Source organism: Macaca nemestrina, chromosome 1, assembly GCF_043159975.1.
Source record: "Macaca nemestrina isolate mMacNem1 chromosome 1, mMacNem.hap1, whole genome shotgun sequence".
Classification (NCBI taxonomy): domain Eukaryota; kingdom Metazoa; phylum Chordata; class Mammalia; order Primates; family Cercopithecidae; genus Macaca; species Macaca nemestrina.
This window is the reverse complement of record NC_092125.1, coordinates 141,933,817-141,950,026: the sequence shown is the minus strand read 5'-3', so window position 1 is coordinate 141,950,026 and position 16,210 is coordinate 141,933,817. Positions and strand designations below refer to the sequence as shown.

At 36.5% G+C, this 16,210-nt stretch overlaps 1 protein-coding gene across 10 annotated transcripts in view; it reads right to left on the bottom strand.

Moving 5' to 3' along the window:
• Positions 1-16,210, bottom strand: part of LOC105485489 (helicase for meiosis 1) — a 134,733-nt gene that overhangs the window by 112,507 nt on the left and 6,016 nt on the right. For 8 of the 10 annotated variants that reach the window (XM_071080537.1, XM_071080574.1, XM_071080745.1 and 5 more), the window contains 4 exons: positions 13,662-13,774; positions 11,451-11,760; positions 3,727-3,986; positions 3,332-3,379 (listed from right to left, as the gene is read on the bottom strand). In XM_071080537.1, the coding sequence (XP_070936638.1) occupies positions 3,332-3,379; positions 3,727-3,986; positions 11,451-11,760; positions 13,662-13,774 (731 nt within the window). Of the gene's footprint in view, positions 1-3,331; positions 3,380-3,726; positions 3,987-11,450; positions 11,761-13,661; positions 13,775-16,210 lie in introns of those variants that run through there. The other 2 variants (XM_071080706.1, XM_071080824.1) reach the window with 2 other exon arrangements.

Here is a 16,210-nt window from a genome sequence, read left to right as displayed (position 1 = left end):
TAGCGATCCTGTTTAAACTTAGATCATATTACTTCTCTGATCAAATTCCTCCTTTCTCTCAAAGTATATGGCTATAAGGCTCTACATGATCTTGTCTTCCCACTGCCACTCCCTCCCCGCATCAGCCCCTGCCTTTATCTCTCTGACTTCATGTCCTACTACTCTTTCCCCCAACTCATCTCCTCTAGCTATACTGAACTCTGCTATTCTTCAAAAACATCAGCCATGTTCCTGCCATGAGGCCTTCCCCTGCCTAGACTGTTCCTCCCTCCATATTTCCTTGGCTCCTTTCCCTCCATTAAGTGCTTACATCTGACCTTCTCAAGGTCTACCCTAAGTACTGTTTAATTCTACACCCTGAGCCACGAATCCCAGCAGTCCCAATTTAACCCCCTTACCTGCTCTACTTTTTTCTTTTCCCATAATAGTCACCACTTTCTAAAAATCTCTATGACTTATTTATATGTTGTTACAGCTGTTGAGATATAGCTTCTTCCCTACCCTCATCCCAAGAATAGTATCTCCTCAAAAGCAAGGATTCATTGTCTGTTTTCTTAAGTAACATATCCCACATACCTAGAACAGTGCCTGACACATAGTAAGCACTCAGTTAATATACGTTTGCAATTATTACATCAAGCAGTTAATTTATATATCCTCATTTTACTTTCTGGTGTGCAAAGTGTCATATCTGTGCCAAACAAAAACGTAATTTTGAATTTGAAAATCCATAAGCTTTAGAAGGAATCTCATTTTTCCTTCAAAACATGTCTCTTACTATCAAATATTTATTTGCAACAAGCCCACGAGTGGGCCATCATGTTGGTTTTTCTCTCATTAGATAGCTCCATATCAATTAATATTCACAAAAATGAATCTTTGATTCAGAGTAGATACAGAATCAGTGTTTCAGCTCATAAGAAAACTCAACTGCTAACATCATTTATCATCACTATCAACAACTGAAATCAATTTTTGGCCTTACATTCAATAAAGTCTCAGCAGTGTCACTGAAATTATGGGGAAAATGTCTGCAGAACTGAAAATGACAAGACTACTGTGGTAGGATCAATCTGAGAAAACTTCTATTGCCCTGAGGATTCAAATGTAGTAAAATATTTAAAGAGAATAAGAAAATAAGGTGTGTCCAAGTAATCTACAAACTCTCAAATTATCACAAATAGCATTCAGTCTTCCACTTTAAATACATACTTGGAAACAAGGTATAGGACAATGAGTTTTATACAAAATGAACTTTTTGGACAATAAATCAGTGGACACACGTGTAAGCAGTAGTCCTAACTAATAAAGACCTCTAAACAACAGAACCATTTCAGCTGTGCTAATATAGCATAAAGACCCTCAAAGCTCTTTAAAAGCCAGTGTCATATGGAAAGACTTTACAGTAAGGGATAAAGAGAATCAGCCATTGTACAGATAATTAAACATCTTTAACAGGTTACTGCTAATATATTTCCTATGTTTCCATCCTATTTTGATCACCAAAGAAAGTGTGGCAGGATTGAGACACCATGCTGAATAAAGTGCTAAACACTGGCTCTGTTTATAGTTACTATATCAACATGTATAACCCTCTTATTGATCCCTCTCCCTCATTTTTACTCAAATCAGCTATCTGCATTGGAGATGACTTTTCATGAGAAGTCAGGCAAATATTTTCTAACCATACTTCAGAATTATCTCAGATGATCCCTGGAGTACCCAAGATTAGTTATTGTTGCTACATTTCTCTAGCACAGCTATGCAATATCCGGAATTCATTTTTCATTTTGTCAACTAGACCATAACTTTTGTGGATGCTAGAACATTGCCAAGCAATAAGTCACTAATTATATATTCCTAAAGCATAGTTTTAATGATGATATTTGACATGTTCAAAAATATTACATGGTTTCTCCTTATTACAGAGATTGTAAGTATTTTCACCACAAAAAAGAAATAACTGTGAAAGGCGATAGATACATTAATTAGCCTGATTGTGGTAATTATTTTTGCAATGCTTATATATAAAAAAAAATCATGTCGTACTCCTTAAATATATACCATTTTTATTTGTCAATTATACCTCAACAAAGTTGGGGGAAAAAATATAAAACAAAAATAAAATTAAAAAAAACTTTGACCTTGGTATTCATAACATTATATGATATGATCCTAAGATAACTATCTAATATTTCTTATTACTTCTTTAATCATATCTTTCCCTTCAGCCAAACTGGAAAGCTTATTCTTTCCAAACATATTTCATACTTTTTTATCTTCACCCTTGCTTATGTCTATACTTTTGCCAGAACAATTTCCTTACTTTACCTGCCTTACTTTATCTGCCTTTCAATGTATTTGGAAGTAGGCAGGTAAGTAAGTTAAGTCATGATCCTTGCCTTCAAAGAGTTCATAGATCATGAGGAAATGGTCACATAAACTGCTGGTGAATTAAAACAGAAGAAGTGCACTATTATAGGCATAAACAGGGTATTAAAGAAGCAAAGAAAATGTTACCTCCAGAACACACAAACATACTCAAAATATTTACACTGGAAATGTTCAGACTTGAAACTTGGATTCTATGTATAAACTTCACATTAGATTTTCAAAAACACAGATCTGTAGAAATGTCCCTAATCCACACAATGTCCCATTCTCATCCATTTCCCCTGCCCAGTTCAACCCAATTTGGCTGCTCTTTCTCAAAAGATGAGAAATTATCTGTACCTATTTGTAAGTAAATATGCTCAGAGTTCTGACAATAATACAAATCTGACTTCTGTACTTAACTTGTCATAAACTGATAACAAACAGTTCACAACTTGAAACCAGTCTGCAATCACACCTTGAGTAGCACTATCGCACACATACTTTTTTTTTCTTTTTATTTTTTTGAGATGGAGTCTCACTCTTTTGCCAGGCTGGAATGCAGTGGCACAATCTTGGCTCACTGCAACCTCCACCTCCCGGGTTCAAGAGATTCTCCTGCCTCAGCCTCCTGAGGAGCTGGGATTACAGGTGCACACCACCATGCCCAGCTAATTTTTTATATTTTTAGTAGAGATGTGGTTTCACCATGTTGGTCAGGCTGGTCTCAAACTCCTGACCTCGTGATCTCCATGTGTCGGCCTCCCAAAGTGCTGGAATTACAGGGGTGAACCACCGCACCCAGCCACATGTACCTCTTACATCACCAAAAAGATTAACTTTTCCGTCTTTTTCTCCATCAATCAAAATAAATAAACAGAAACACAATTAAACAAAATATTTTAAAATTATGATTTAATAAATACAAAGCAGCTATTGTAAATAACTTAAAGGATACGAATTTCTGTGACAGCCTTCAAGGAACCTAAACCATTTTCTGTTACCTCTGGAAAAAAAAAAAAAAAACCTACATATTTATATAAATATTTAAAAAATTTTAATGGTCGGCAGCTACGACCTGAAATGAATATTTTTATCCTTTCCATAAAAACTGTTTCAATAAAACTAACACAACTTTTTATTGAAAGCAAAGTTAAAAATATTTTTAGCACACCGGATAAAATATTTTAACACACAGCCCAGCTTAGAAAATAATGCAACATAATAAAAAAAACTGCAGTAATTGCACAGAGAGATAATCTACTCACATTTACTATATTTTCATTTTCCCCTATGCTGAGAAATGCAGATTAGTCTGTACTCATAAAATGAACTGAAAAAGCAAGAAATTACCTTGAATATCACGAGGCTGGAAAGCAACTGGAAAAGATGGTGCTTTGAACATGCCTTCTCTGATTTCAGAAGCAGTAAAAGCATTATTTGCTGTAAACCCATTTGCAGAATATTGAAATTTCTGCTTACTACTGCTATAGTTCCTTGATTTCCTTTTGTTCATTTCTGTTTGTACAATTTTCACTGAGCCAATGTGAGAGTCCAATTCACTGTCATTGGAATAAGCACTCCTATGTACATTGTCAGATATTTTAAATAATCTGCAAAAAAAAAAGACCCACATATTTTCTCACTTGTAACACTTGCTTGGAATATGAAAAACTAGCATAAAATTGGCCCCTTTAAAAACATTCATAGATTATGGTTTACTCAAACAAAAAAGCTAAACATTCTCCTAAAATATAACTTGCTAAGTTTATCACCGAAGTATGTCTACTTTCCTAAAACTCAGAGAAATCCATTTGTGGTAGTCAGCCTCCAAAAATGGCCCCAAAGATCCTTGCCTGCTCCTCACACCTTTGCAATCTCCTACAAATTGAATCACGGAATCAGGACTGGCCTGTCTAACTAGCAGAGTACTGCGGAAGTGCAAATGTTTGACTTACAAGGCTAGGTAATAAAAGACATTGCCCCTTTCCCCATGGTCTCTTAGATCTCTCACTCTGTGGAGAGCTAGTCACAATACAAAGAGAGCACTCAAGCAACCCTATGAAGAGGCCAGGTGGAGGGGTACTGAGGTCTCCTGTCAACAACCAGCACTGACTCTTCAGTCAAGGACAGCAAGCCACCTTAGAGAACTGATAGCTCCTGTCAAGCTTTCAGATGACTGCAGCATGTCTAACATTTTGATTGTGGCCTCCTTGTGAGAGGCCCCCAATATCTTTATGCATTCTCACAAGAGAGCCTAAGCCAGGACTACTAGCTAAGTTGTTCCTAAATTTCTAGCCTGTAGAAAATGTGAGAGATAATAATGTTTACTGTTGTTTTAAACTACTAAATTTTGGGATAATTTTATTACACAACAGATAACTAATATTCCATTTAAAGTCAGTAAAGTGCTTAAGAGAGAGAAAAAGTCACTAGATATAGTCACAGTAAATAGTAAATTTTGTAACACCTAATAGTTAAATTTAACTGAAGTGATTCAAGCTACTCAATTATATTAACATATTAAATTTATAGGAATAAATTAACAGACTTGTTATGAATTAAAAGTTGTCAACAACTGCATTTCACAGAAGCTACCAGATAAGACAGTTTTCCTAGCCAATCAAATCAGCACTGTGTATCCCCCCAAAAAAGGAAAAGATGTAAACTAAGTATATCAGCAGATTAAATCGTCCCAAACTCTATATCTAATAACCACTTCAGTGTAAGAACTACTTCTATGCAAAGTTCTAAAAACAAGGAAACACTTTATCTTTATGACTGTACTGTATTATATTTGATCAAAAGACAATCTATCAAAGTAACTTGTTCACAATATCCCTAAGGGATGAAGTAACCATTAAGGTTCCTGATAAAACACTCACACCTTACAGAATAAGTAATGGAGATGACTTATCCATTCAGGGCTGAAGATCAAGTTTAATTAGCAACAGCCAGTGATTTCATCAATCTTGTCTAAGAAATGGAACCTCCATTAAAACTTGCCTAAACAACAGGGTTCTGAGAGCTTTTGGAATGGTGAACACATCAAGCTGCTGACAGAGTGGCATGCTCAGAGAAGTTATGGGAACTCTGTACTCCCTCCCTCATATTTTGCCATATGTATCTCTTTCATCTGGAGTTGTACCCTTTATAGTAAGCTGGTAAATGTAAGTAAAGTGTTTCCCTTAGGTCTCTGAGTCATTCTAGCAAATTATTAAACCCAATATGGGGTCATGGAAGCCTCAAATTTGTAGTTGGCCAGACAGAAATGTGGGTAGCCTGGGAATCTCATTTTCAGCTGGAATTCAAAGTGGGGTCAGTCTTACAGAACTGAGCCTTCAACCTGTGGGTCTGACGCTAATTCCAGAGGTTAAGTGTCAACTTGGTTAGATGCCAAGTTGGTGTCAGAGAATCAGTTGGTGTCAGTCAACACCCAGTCTTTACATTTATGGTCAGCTGATTTCCAATGACAGTGCCATAACATTCAGTAGGGAAAGAGCAGTCTTTTCAACAAATGAGGCTAGAACAACTGAATATCTACATGCAAGAAGAATGAGGATGGACTCCTACTTCACACAAACATTTAAAATATTAAATGACAGATCACAGACATAAATGTAAGAGCTAAAAACTCTGAAACCCTTAGAAGAAAACTTGAGTAAATCTTCATGACCTTGAATCAGGCAATAGTTTCTTAGATATGACACCAAAAACATAAGCAACCAAAGTAACACCAAATAAGTATTACATCAAAACAAAAGCATACGCATAAAAGAAAAATTAGATAAACTGGACTCTATCAAAATTTAAAATTTGTGCTGCAAAGAACACCATCAAAAAACTGAAAACCCACAGAATAGGGGGAAATATGTGCAAATCATACAGATGATAAGAGACTTTGATTGAGAATAAAGAACTCTTAAAACTCAACAATTAAAAGACAAATAGCCCAATTAAAATATGGACAAAGGACCTGAATAAGACATTACTCCAAAGAAGACATACAAATGGCTGATAATCACATGAAAAGATTCTTAACATTATTGCTATAGACTGGATATTAATGTCCCTCCCTCCAAATTTATTTGTTGAGGCCCTAATCCCCAATGATTTTTGTTGTTGTTGTTCTTGTTGTTGTTGTTGTTTTGAGATGGAGTCTTACTCTGTCACCCAGGCTACAGTGCAGTGGCATGATCTCGGCTCACAGCAACCTCTGCCTCCCGGGTTCAAGCAATTCTCCTGCCTCAGCCTCTTGAGTAGCTGGGATTACAAGCACCCACCACCACGCCTGGCTAATTTTTGTATTTTTAGTAGAGACGGGGTTTTACAATGTTGGTCAGGCTGGTCTCGAACTCCTGACCTTGTGATCTGCCCGCCTCAGCCTCCCAATGTTATGGTATTTGGAGGTGGGGCCTTTAGAAGGTAACTGGGTTTAGACGAGGTCATGACAGTACCTCCCCATGATGGAATTAATGCCCTTATAAAAAGAGGATGAAACATGAGCTCTCTCTGTTTATACACACACCAAAGAAAAACCATGGGAGAAAATAACTAGGAAGAGGGTCCTCATCAATAACCCAACCATGCTGGCACTCTGATTTCTGACTTTTGGCCTCCAGAATCGTGTAAACAAATGTTTGTTATTTACACCACCCAATCTATAGTATTTCATTATAGCAGACCAAAATAACTAAGACAATTAGTCATTACAAAAATGCACATCAACACCACAATGAGATATCTCTTCACACACGCAGTAGGATGGCTATAATACAAAAGACAGACAACAACAAGTGCTGGCCAGAATGTGGAGAAACTGGAACCCTCAAATATTGCTGAATGGGACTGTAAAGTGATGCAGCCACTTTGGAAAACAATTTGGCAGTTCCTCAGAAAAGCTAAATATAAAGTTACCATATGACCCAGCCATTCTACTTCTGAGTTTACATCCAAAGAACTGCAAACACACATTCACACAAAAACTTGCATGCATTTTCATAGCAATATTATTCACAATAGACAAAAAGTTAAAACAACCCAAATGTCAATCAACTGATAAGTGAATAAACAAAATGTGGTATATCCATTTAATGGACTATCATTTGGCCATTAAAAAAATATGAAATACTGGCTGAGCGTGCTGGCTTACGCCTGTAATCCCAACACTGGGAGGCCGAGGAAGGCAGATCATGCGGTCAGGAGATGAAGACCATCCTGGCCAACATGGTGAAAACCTATCTCTACTAAAAATACAAAAATTAGCCAGGCATGGTGGTGCACACCTGTAGCTCTAGCTACTCGGGAGGCTGAGGCAGGAGAATTGCCTGAACCTGGGAGGCAAAGGCTGCAGCAAACCAAGATTGCACTACTGCACTCCAGACTGGGTGACAGAGCGAGACTCCAAAACAAAAAAAAAGAGGAAGGAAGGAAGGAAAGAAGGGAGGGAGGGAGGGAGGAAGGAAAGAAGGAAGGGAGGAGGGAGGGAAAGAAAGACTAATACATAACACAACACACATGAACCTTAAAAATGTTAAATGCAGCCCTTCATGCTACAAGCTCTCAATAAACTAGGAATTGATGTGACATATCTCAAAATAAAAACGGCTATTTATGACAAACCCACAGACAATATCATACTGATGGGCAAAAAATGGAAGCATTCCCTTTGAAAACTGGCACAAGATAGGGATGCCCTCTCTCACCACTCCTATTCAACATACTGTTGGAAGTTCTGGCCAGGACAATCAGGCAAGAGAAAGAAATCAAGGGTATTCAATTAGGAAAAGAGGAAGTCAAATTGTCCCTGTTTGCAGATGACATGATTGTATATTTAGAAAACCCCATCGTCTCAGCCCAAAATCTCCTTAAGCTGATAAGCAACTTCAGCAAAGTCTCAGGATACAAAATCAACGTGCAAAAATCACAAGCATTCCTATACACCAATAACAGACAAACAGAGCCAAATCATGAGTGAACTCCCATTCACAGTTGCTTCAAATAGAATAAAATACCTAGGAATTCAACTTAAAGGAATGTGAAGGACCTCTTCAAGGAGAACTACAAACCACTGCTCAACGAAATAAAAGAGGACACAAACAAATGGAAGAACATTCCATGCTCATGGATAGGTAGAATCAATATTGTGAAAATGGCCATACTGCCCAAAGTAATTTATAGATTCAATGCCATTCCCATCAAGCTACCAACAACTTTCTTCACAGAATTGGAAAAAACTACTTTAAAGTTCATATGGAACCAAAAAAGAGCCTGCACTGCCTAGACAATCCTAAGCAAAAAGAACAAAGCTGGAGGCATCACACTACCTGACTTCAAACTATACTACAAGGCTACAGTAACCAAAACAGCATGGTACTGGTATCAAAACAGACATATAGACCAATGGAACAAAACAGCCCTCAGAAGTAATACCACACATCTACAACCATCTGATCTTTGACAAACCTGACAAAAACAAGAAATGGGAAAATGATTCCCTATTTAACAAATGGTGCTGGGAAAACTGACTAGCCATATGTAGAAAACTGAAACTGGATCCCTTCCTTACCCCTTGTACAAAAATTAATTCAAGATGGATTAAAGACTTAAATGTTTGACTAAAACTATAAAAACCCTAGAAGAAAATCTAGGCAATACCATTCAGGACATAGGCATGGGCAAGGACTTCATGACTAAAACGCCAAAAGCAATGGCAACAAAAGCCAAAATAAACAAATGGGACCTAATTAAACTAAAGAGCTTCTGCACAGCAAAAGAAACTACCAGCAGAGTGAACAGGCAACCAATGGGAGAAAAATTTTGCAATCTACCCATCTGACAAAGGGCTAATATCCAGAAGCTACAAATAACTTAAACAAATTTACAAGAAAAAATCAAATGACCCCATTAAAAAGTAGGTGAAGGATATGAACAGACTCTTCTCAAAAGAAGACATTTATGCAGCCAACAGACACATGAAAAAATGCTCATCATCACTCGCCATCAGTGAAATGCAAATCAAAACCACAATGAGGTACCATCTCACACCAGTTAGAATGGCAATCATCAAAAAATCAGGAAACAACAGATGCTGGAGAGGATGTGGAGAAATAGGAACACTTTTACACTGTTGTTGGGAGTGTAAACTAGTTCAACCATTGTGGAAGACAGTGTGGCGATTCCTCAAGGATCTAGAACTAGAAATACCATTTGACCCAGCAATCCCATTACTGGGTATATACCCAAAGGATTATAAATCATGCTACTATAAAGACACATGCACACGTATGTTTATTGTGGCACTATTCGCAATAGCAAAGACTTGGAACCAACCCAAATGTCCATCAATGATAGACTGAATTAAGAAAATGTGGCACATATACACCATAGAATATTATGCAGCCATAAAAAAGGATGAGTTCATGTCCTTTGCAGGTACATGGATGAAGCTGGAAACCATCATTCTGAACCAACTATCATAAGGACAGAAAACCAAACACCGCATGTTCTCACTCATAGGTAGGAATTAAAAAATGAGAACACTTCGACACAGGGTGGGGAACATCACACACCAGGATCTGTCATGGGGTGGGGGCTGGGGGAGAGATAGCATTAGGAGATATACCTAATGTAAATGACGAGTTAATGGGTGCAGCACACCAACCTGGCACGTGTATACATATGTAACAAACCTGCACATTGTGCACATGTACCCTAGAACTTAAAGTAAAATAAAGAAAAGAAAAATATTCACCTCCAAAAAAAAAAAGTTATGTTAAGTGAAGGAGGCCAGGCACAAATGGCCATATTTTGTATAATTCCACTTATATGAAATGTTTAGAATAGGTAAATCCATAGAGATGATAGAGACAGAAAGTAGATTAGTGGTCACCAGGTGCTGTGGAAAGGGAGGAATGAAGAGTAACTGTTAATTAGTAAGGAATTTATTTTGCAGGAGATGAAAATGTTTTAAAATTAGTTAATAGTGATGGTTGCAAAACTATGTATTATAAAAACCAATGTGGGTAAATACATAAGAATGAAAAAAATAAGAAAATAATTCTACACTTCAAAAAGGTGAAATTATGGTATGTGAATTATATCTTAATAAAGCTGTTATTACAAACATTATAGAGATCAACCTTAGCTGGACCCTTTACAGTGTCAATCAATCCTACCATTATTCTAATTAGACTGCTTTCCCATTCTCCATAATTTATTCCACTCTTCTCATTCTTGCTCAGTACTCTCACTTTTCCCCTCAAACTCCACAGATAACCACATCTCCTATGTCAGAGAAAACAAAAACAATCAACTAAACTTCTTCTGTATCTTGAATCCATATACCCAATTGAATATCTGGACTAATTATAAATATCTAAAATCAACATGGCCATATCTGTACTCATCACCTTCCCCCGAACCTGTTCTAACTTTATAGTTCTTTAAATCAAAAAAAGGCACTACCAATCTTCATCATTCTGGCTCAAACCGAAAACCTAGGAGTCAGATCTCATATCCAATAATCACTTAAGTCCTGTGGGATTGTATCTCCTAAATCATTCTGGATTGTCTCCATTCCTGATACCACTGTCCTAGGTCTGGCTACCATTTTCTCCCATCTAGACTAATAAGACAGTCTTTCTAGTAGACCTTCACAATTTATTTTAACTCCCTTCTATTATAATTTATGCTCCATACTGGGGTCAAAATGAACCCTTAAAGAAAAGAAAATCTAATTTCACCCCTCTGTTTAAAACCCCAGGCATTAGGAAAATGGGCTTCAAACTTTTGTGTGCATAATAATCATCTAGAAAATTTGTTCAAAATGAAGATTCCTGTGTCCCGCCTGGACTGTTGTGGTACTATTTGTAGTAGATAGTTAAATATTACAATTATGGTTATTTTTACGTGTAGGACAAGGACTATGACACCAGGAATGCAGAAAGTAAGGAATTATTTAGGAGATAGAATTTTGCTGTTTTTCTCATTCACATTCTACCATATTTAATACTTTTAGATGTACAAATATTCAAATTTATTCACAGAATATTATTTCATTTAATTATAATAATTACCTTTTCCGGAACACTGATGTGTTCTCTCCTTTATCTTCTGCAAAATTAACTAATTTTGCATCATCAGGAACACTCCTCTCAGGTGCTATCTCAGTGCCAATGTGATTTTTATACTTCTGAGAACCATATGTCAGCTTGCCAGCAACATGTGATAAGTCATTTTTACCTACCCCTTCTAAATTTAGATCATCCTGTTCATATTTATCAGAAGGAAAGGCAAATTGGAATTTTTGTGTTGGTGAAATATAATTCGTGCCTTCATTAGTTATCTTTAAATTTGATGTTAACATTTTTGGCCTCTTTTCCTGACCTACAAAAAAGGAATATATTAATTATTACGCGTTCTCCATTAAAGAAAACTTTCAAAATGATGATGAAAAACTTTAATAAAAATTCCGAGTTAAATATGAAAGCCAAAAGCAAAGCACTAATAATAAGATAATCTGTAATACCATATACAGTTTTAAAATACAGGTGATTGTTACACTTATGGTATATTACATCATTAAAAGACACTCAGAAATTAATATGGAATTACTGAATTAAATTTGAAGTTTATATGGCACCTGCATTATAAAATAGGTTTAATTTCTTTCTGACCCATAACAAATTATACAATTATACAATTATGAAGATTTACAATTTATATAAATGATTTACACACAGAAATACAATGACCAATTATATACAATGTTACCAAACACAATTCATTATTAACGTATCTAATGCTTTTAAGTTTGTAATCTTGCTTCTAAAATTAAAATAAAGGAATGTTTTCATCAGAGTGACAGAATTTTAAAGGTTTCTTTAGAGGCTTTACAAGAATTTTTAGGGAAGTTTAGGGGGAATTTGGACGTCTTACTAGAACTTAAATTTGCTTTAGCATCTATGTATCTACATTGTACTCTATGCTATATATTATTTGATGTAAGTATATATATAACATATACGTAAATTATGAAGCTTAATAATAAAATGTATGTGCATGAACATACAACCCAATTTAAAAATTAAAATTTTAGTAATATTACATTATGTCACATACATTGTTTGAATGTGCTTGTTTTTGAGCTTTCTAAAAATGGTATCACACTATATTTAACCTTCTGCATCTCCCTTTTTTCACTCAATATTTCTGGGATCTGGTTATTAGGCGATCTTACCTTTGGTAAAAGGAAAGGCAAACTGAACAGCAGTGATAGGAGTTTTAATAGTCACAGAAAAAACATTCATAAAACAAAAATCAAAATGTGTGTGTAATAGTGTATTGTGTGCATTTATGTATGCATATGTATGTGTATTACATGCATAGAGAAGAAAAATGTTTTAAATTTTAAGATTTGGTGGGCACTATTTTGTTTTGGGGGGTATGTATGTATTTAGAGATAAGGGGGATCTGTTTATTTATTTATTTAGAGATAGGGTCTCACTATGTTACCCAGGCTGGGGTGCAGTGGCTATTCACAGTTTCCTAAGTAGCTGGGACCTGTAGCTCACCAGCTTGGTGAGCACTCTTTTTAATAAAAGAAGGATCCGATTTTCATTTTATTTCATTAAAATAAAGACATTTTCATTGTTTGCATAATAAGTACACATATTTGGGGGGATATCTGATATTTTGATACATGCACACACAATGTGTATTGATCAAATCAGAGTTTTAAAAAAAATATTGCCATGAACTGTATGGGTTTGGCTTCACAACAAATAAGTGATAATTTACCCAACAGTTTATTACTTTCTTTTTTTTTTTTTTTGAGACGGAGTCTCCCTCTATTGCCCAAGATAGACTGCAGTGGCACAAACTCAGCTCACTGCAACCTCCGCCTCCTGGGTTCAAGCCATTCTCCTGCTTCAGCCTTCTGAGTAGCTGGGACTATAGGCACACACCACCATGCCCAGCTAGGGTTTTTTTTGTGTGTGTGTACTTTTAGTAGAGATGGGGTTTCACCATATTGGCTAGGCTGGTCTCAAACTCCTGACCTCGTGATCTGCCCACCTCGGCCACCAAGACTTTCTAATTCTTCCTCTAACTCCTGAATATCTGAAATTTCTGAAATCAATACCCAATATGACCATACATATTTTGGGGGCATATGCAATATTCTGATATATGCATACACAATGTGTAATAATCAAATAAGGGCTTTAAAATAAATATTGCCATGAACTGTATGGGTTTGGCTTCAAAACAAATATGTGATAATTTACCTAACAGTTTATGACTTTCTAATTCTTCCTCTAACTCCTGAGTATCTGGAATTTCTGAAATCAATGGAGCAGGAGGGAGAAACCAATCCAATGACTTTTCATTATCTGGATGGCTATATAAAATATAAAAATGTGAGTACATATGTTAATAAAGATATAACATGATAAGCTATGTATTTATTAAACATTACTCAATTATAGACTCTTAAACATCCTATAAATTAACTTTCTGTCAGCACTTTGATTTATCCCTACATAGCAGTGTTCTCAACCTTTTACCCTCATGTATCATAGGATTAATGAAACCGCTGTGTGAGATATGCTACCTAAATAATGGCAATAACTCTATATCCTTTTCTCCAATTCAAATGCAAGTAACAGGAATCTTAAATCTGCTCCAATATAAAAACAAAGTAGTAAATCATTCTCAAACTTTAGCATTTTAACTATTACAAGTAACGAATTACTTGACATATCTCACAACTAATCATGGGTCATCAATTGTAAATGACACCATTACTTATATTCCAGAGCTGGGATCCCCAATGCCTGGGCTGCAGACTGATACTGGCCTGTTAGGAACCTGGCTGCACAGCAGGAGGTGAGCAGCAGGCAAGTGAGCATTACTGCCTGAGCTCTGACTCCTGTCAGATCAGCAACAGCATTAGATTCTCACAGGAGTGCGAGCCCTATTGTGAACTGCACATGAGAGGGCTCTAGGTTGCATGCTCCTTATGAGAATCTAATGCCTGATGATCTGAGGTGGAACAGTTTCATCCTGAAACCATCTGTGGAAAAACTGTCTGCAAATTCAGTCCCTGGTGCCAAAAAGGTTGGGGACCGTTGTAGAGTATTCCTATAACATTATTACAAATTAATGTCCTAACCTAAATATTTTTAGTCCAGAACCATCTAGAAACTACAGAAAAAGCCAAGAAATCATTTGAAACTGACAAACTCTTTATAACCTATAGTAATTGATATTTTTGCCACCCTGTTGGCATCATTAACTACCCCTCCTCATCTTTCAACTGTGATCATGTTAACTGATACTGCTTTAAAGGTTCCTTTCCCATCAAAGTTGACTTGTTCTTCATTAGGACAAAAAGATGTGTTGGGTGACAGGAAATAAAGTTGAGAAGAGCGTCATATATTTTGTCTATACTAAGTCCCAAAGATTTTACGATCTAGTCATTTAGGATGTTACACACTCTAAAGTGAGAGACTCAGTCTTTTACTTTTCTGTCTCTCAGAGCACCTAGCACATAGCTACTCTGACCATATTTTCCAAGTAAAAAATCTACAACACATTATCTGGCAACGTCTGACAGACTGTTTAATAACAGGCCAGATCTTTTAAAATTTAGGACTATGTCAGAGGGTCCCCAAGATCACCCCCAGTTCAATAATTCCCGAAATGACTCATAAGACTCAGCATACAGTCCTACTCATGGCTACCAGGACAAACTCCAGAAAAACCAGGCATGAGCTTTTAAGAGTCTTCTCCCAGCAGACTCTGCGGGAGGCACTTAATTATCTCAGTAATGACTTAGGACAATACCCATGAAATGTTGCCAAAGAAGGGAAGCTCTTCAAGGACTCAATGCCCAGGTTTTTACTGGGGACTAACTAACATTAGCATGAGCATCCCCTGTCTGGCACACACCTAAATTCCAGAATCTCAGAAAAAAAGCAGGTGTTCACATAAACCATATTATTTGTATAAACAGTTTACACACAGCAAGCCACTGTTGTCAGTTATGGAGGGGATCTTCCTGAAATCTAAGTTCTCAGACGCTAGCCAAAGCCAACCTTGCAAGCAGGCCTTTTCAAGAACAGCAGTTTAGGCTGCTATGTTAACTCTTTTCTACACAAGGACTATTTCAGAAAATCCAAGAAAGAAGAATAATAGCTCTACTATTCTGCCTCTTAATAAAATCAAATCTTCCTTATAATTTCCCAATCTTTTTTCCAGAGGTGACATCATCATCCCAGTCACCCAGAATCCAAACCACAGTATCTTTTTTACTAAGCAGATCTAGATACATACTAGGTCTTACTGTATATTCCTTGTAATGCTTCTTAAATTCATCATTTCCTTTGTGTTTCCATGGTCATTAAAATAATCAAGGCTCTTATTAACTTGTCTTAACTGCCCTCACTGCCTCCATGCTTTCTAATATATTTTATAAGTTCCTACCATATTCATTTCGAATTGCTTTCATTACTCCATTCAAAATCCTTCAGTGGCTTTCAAAGATTGCCAAACTTCCTAGTAGCCTTAGACCACCTTACAGTTTTAACCCTCCTACACATACCTTATAGTCCAAACTAAACTGAACTCCCTGTTGTACAATAGATAATGCATTCTATCTCTCAACTTTTTTTTTCCTTCTGAGACAAGAGTCTCACTCTGCCGCCCAGGTTGGAGTGCAGTGGTGAGATCTCAGATCACTGCAACCTCCACCTCCTGGGTTCAAGTGATTCTCATGCCTCAGCCTCCCCAGTAGCTGGGATTACAGGCATATACCAACATGTCCAGCTAATTT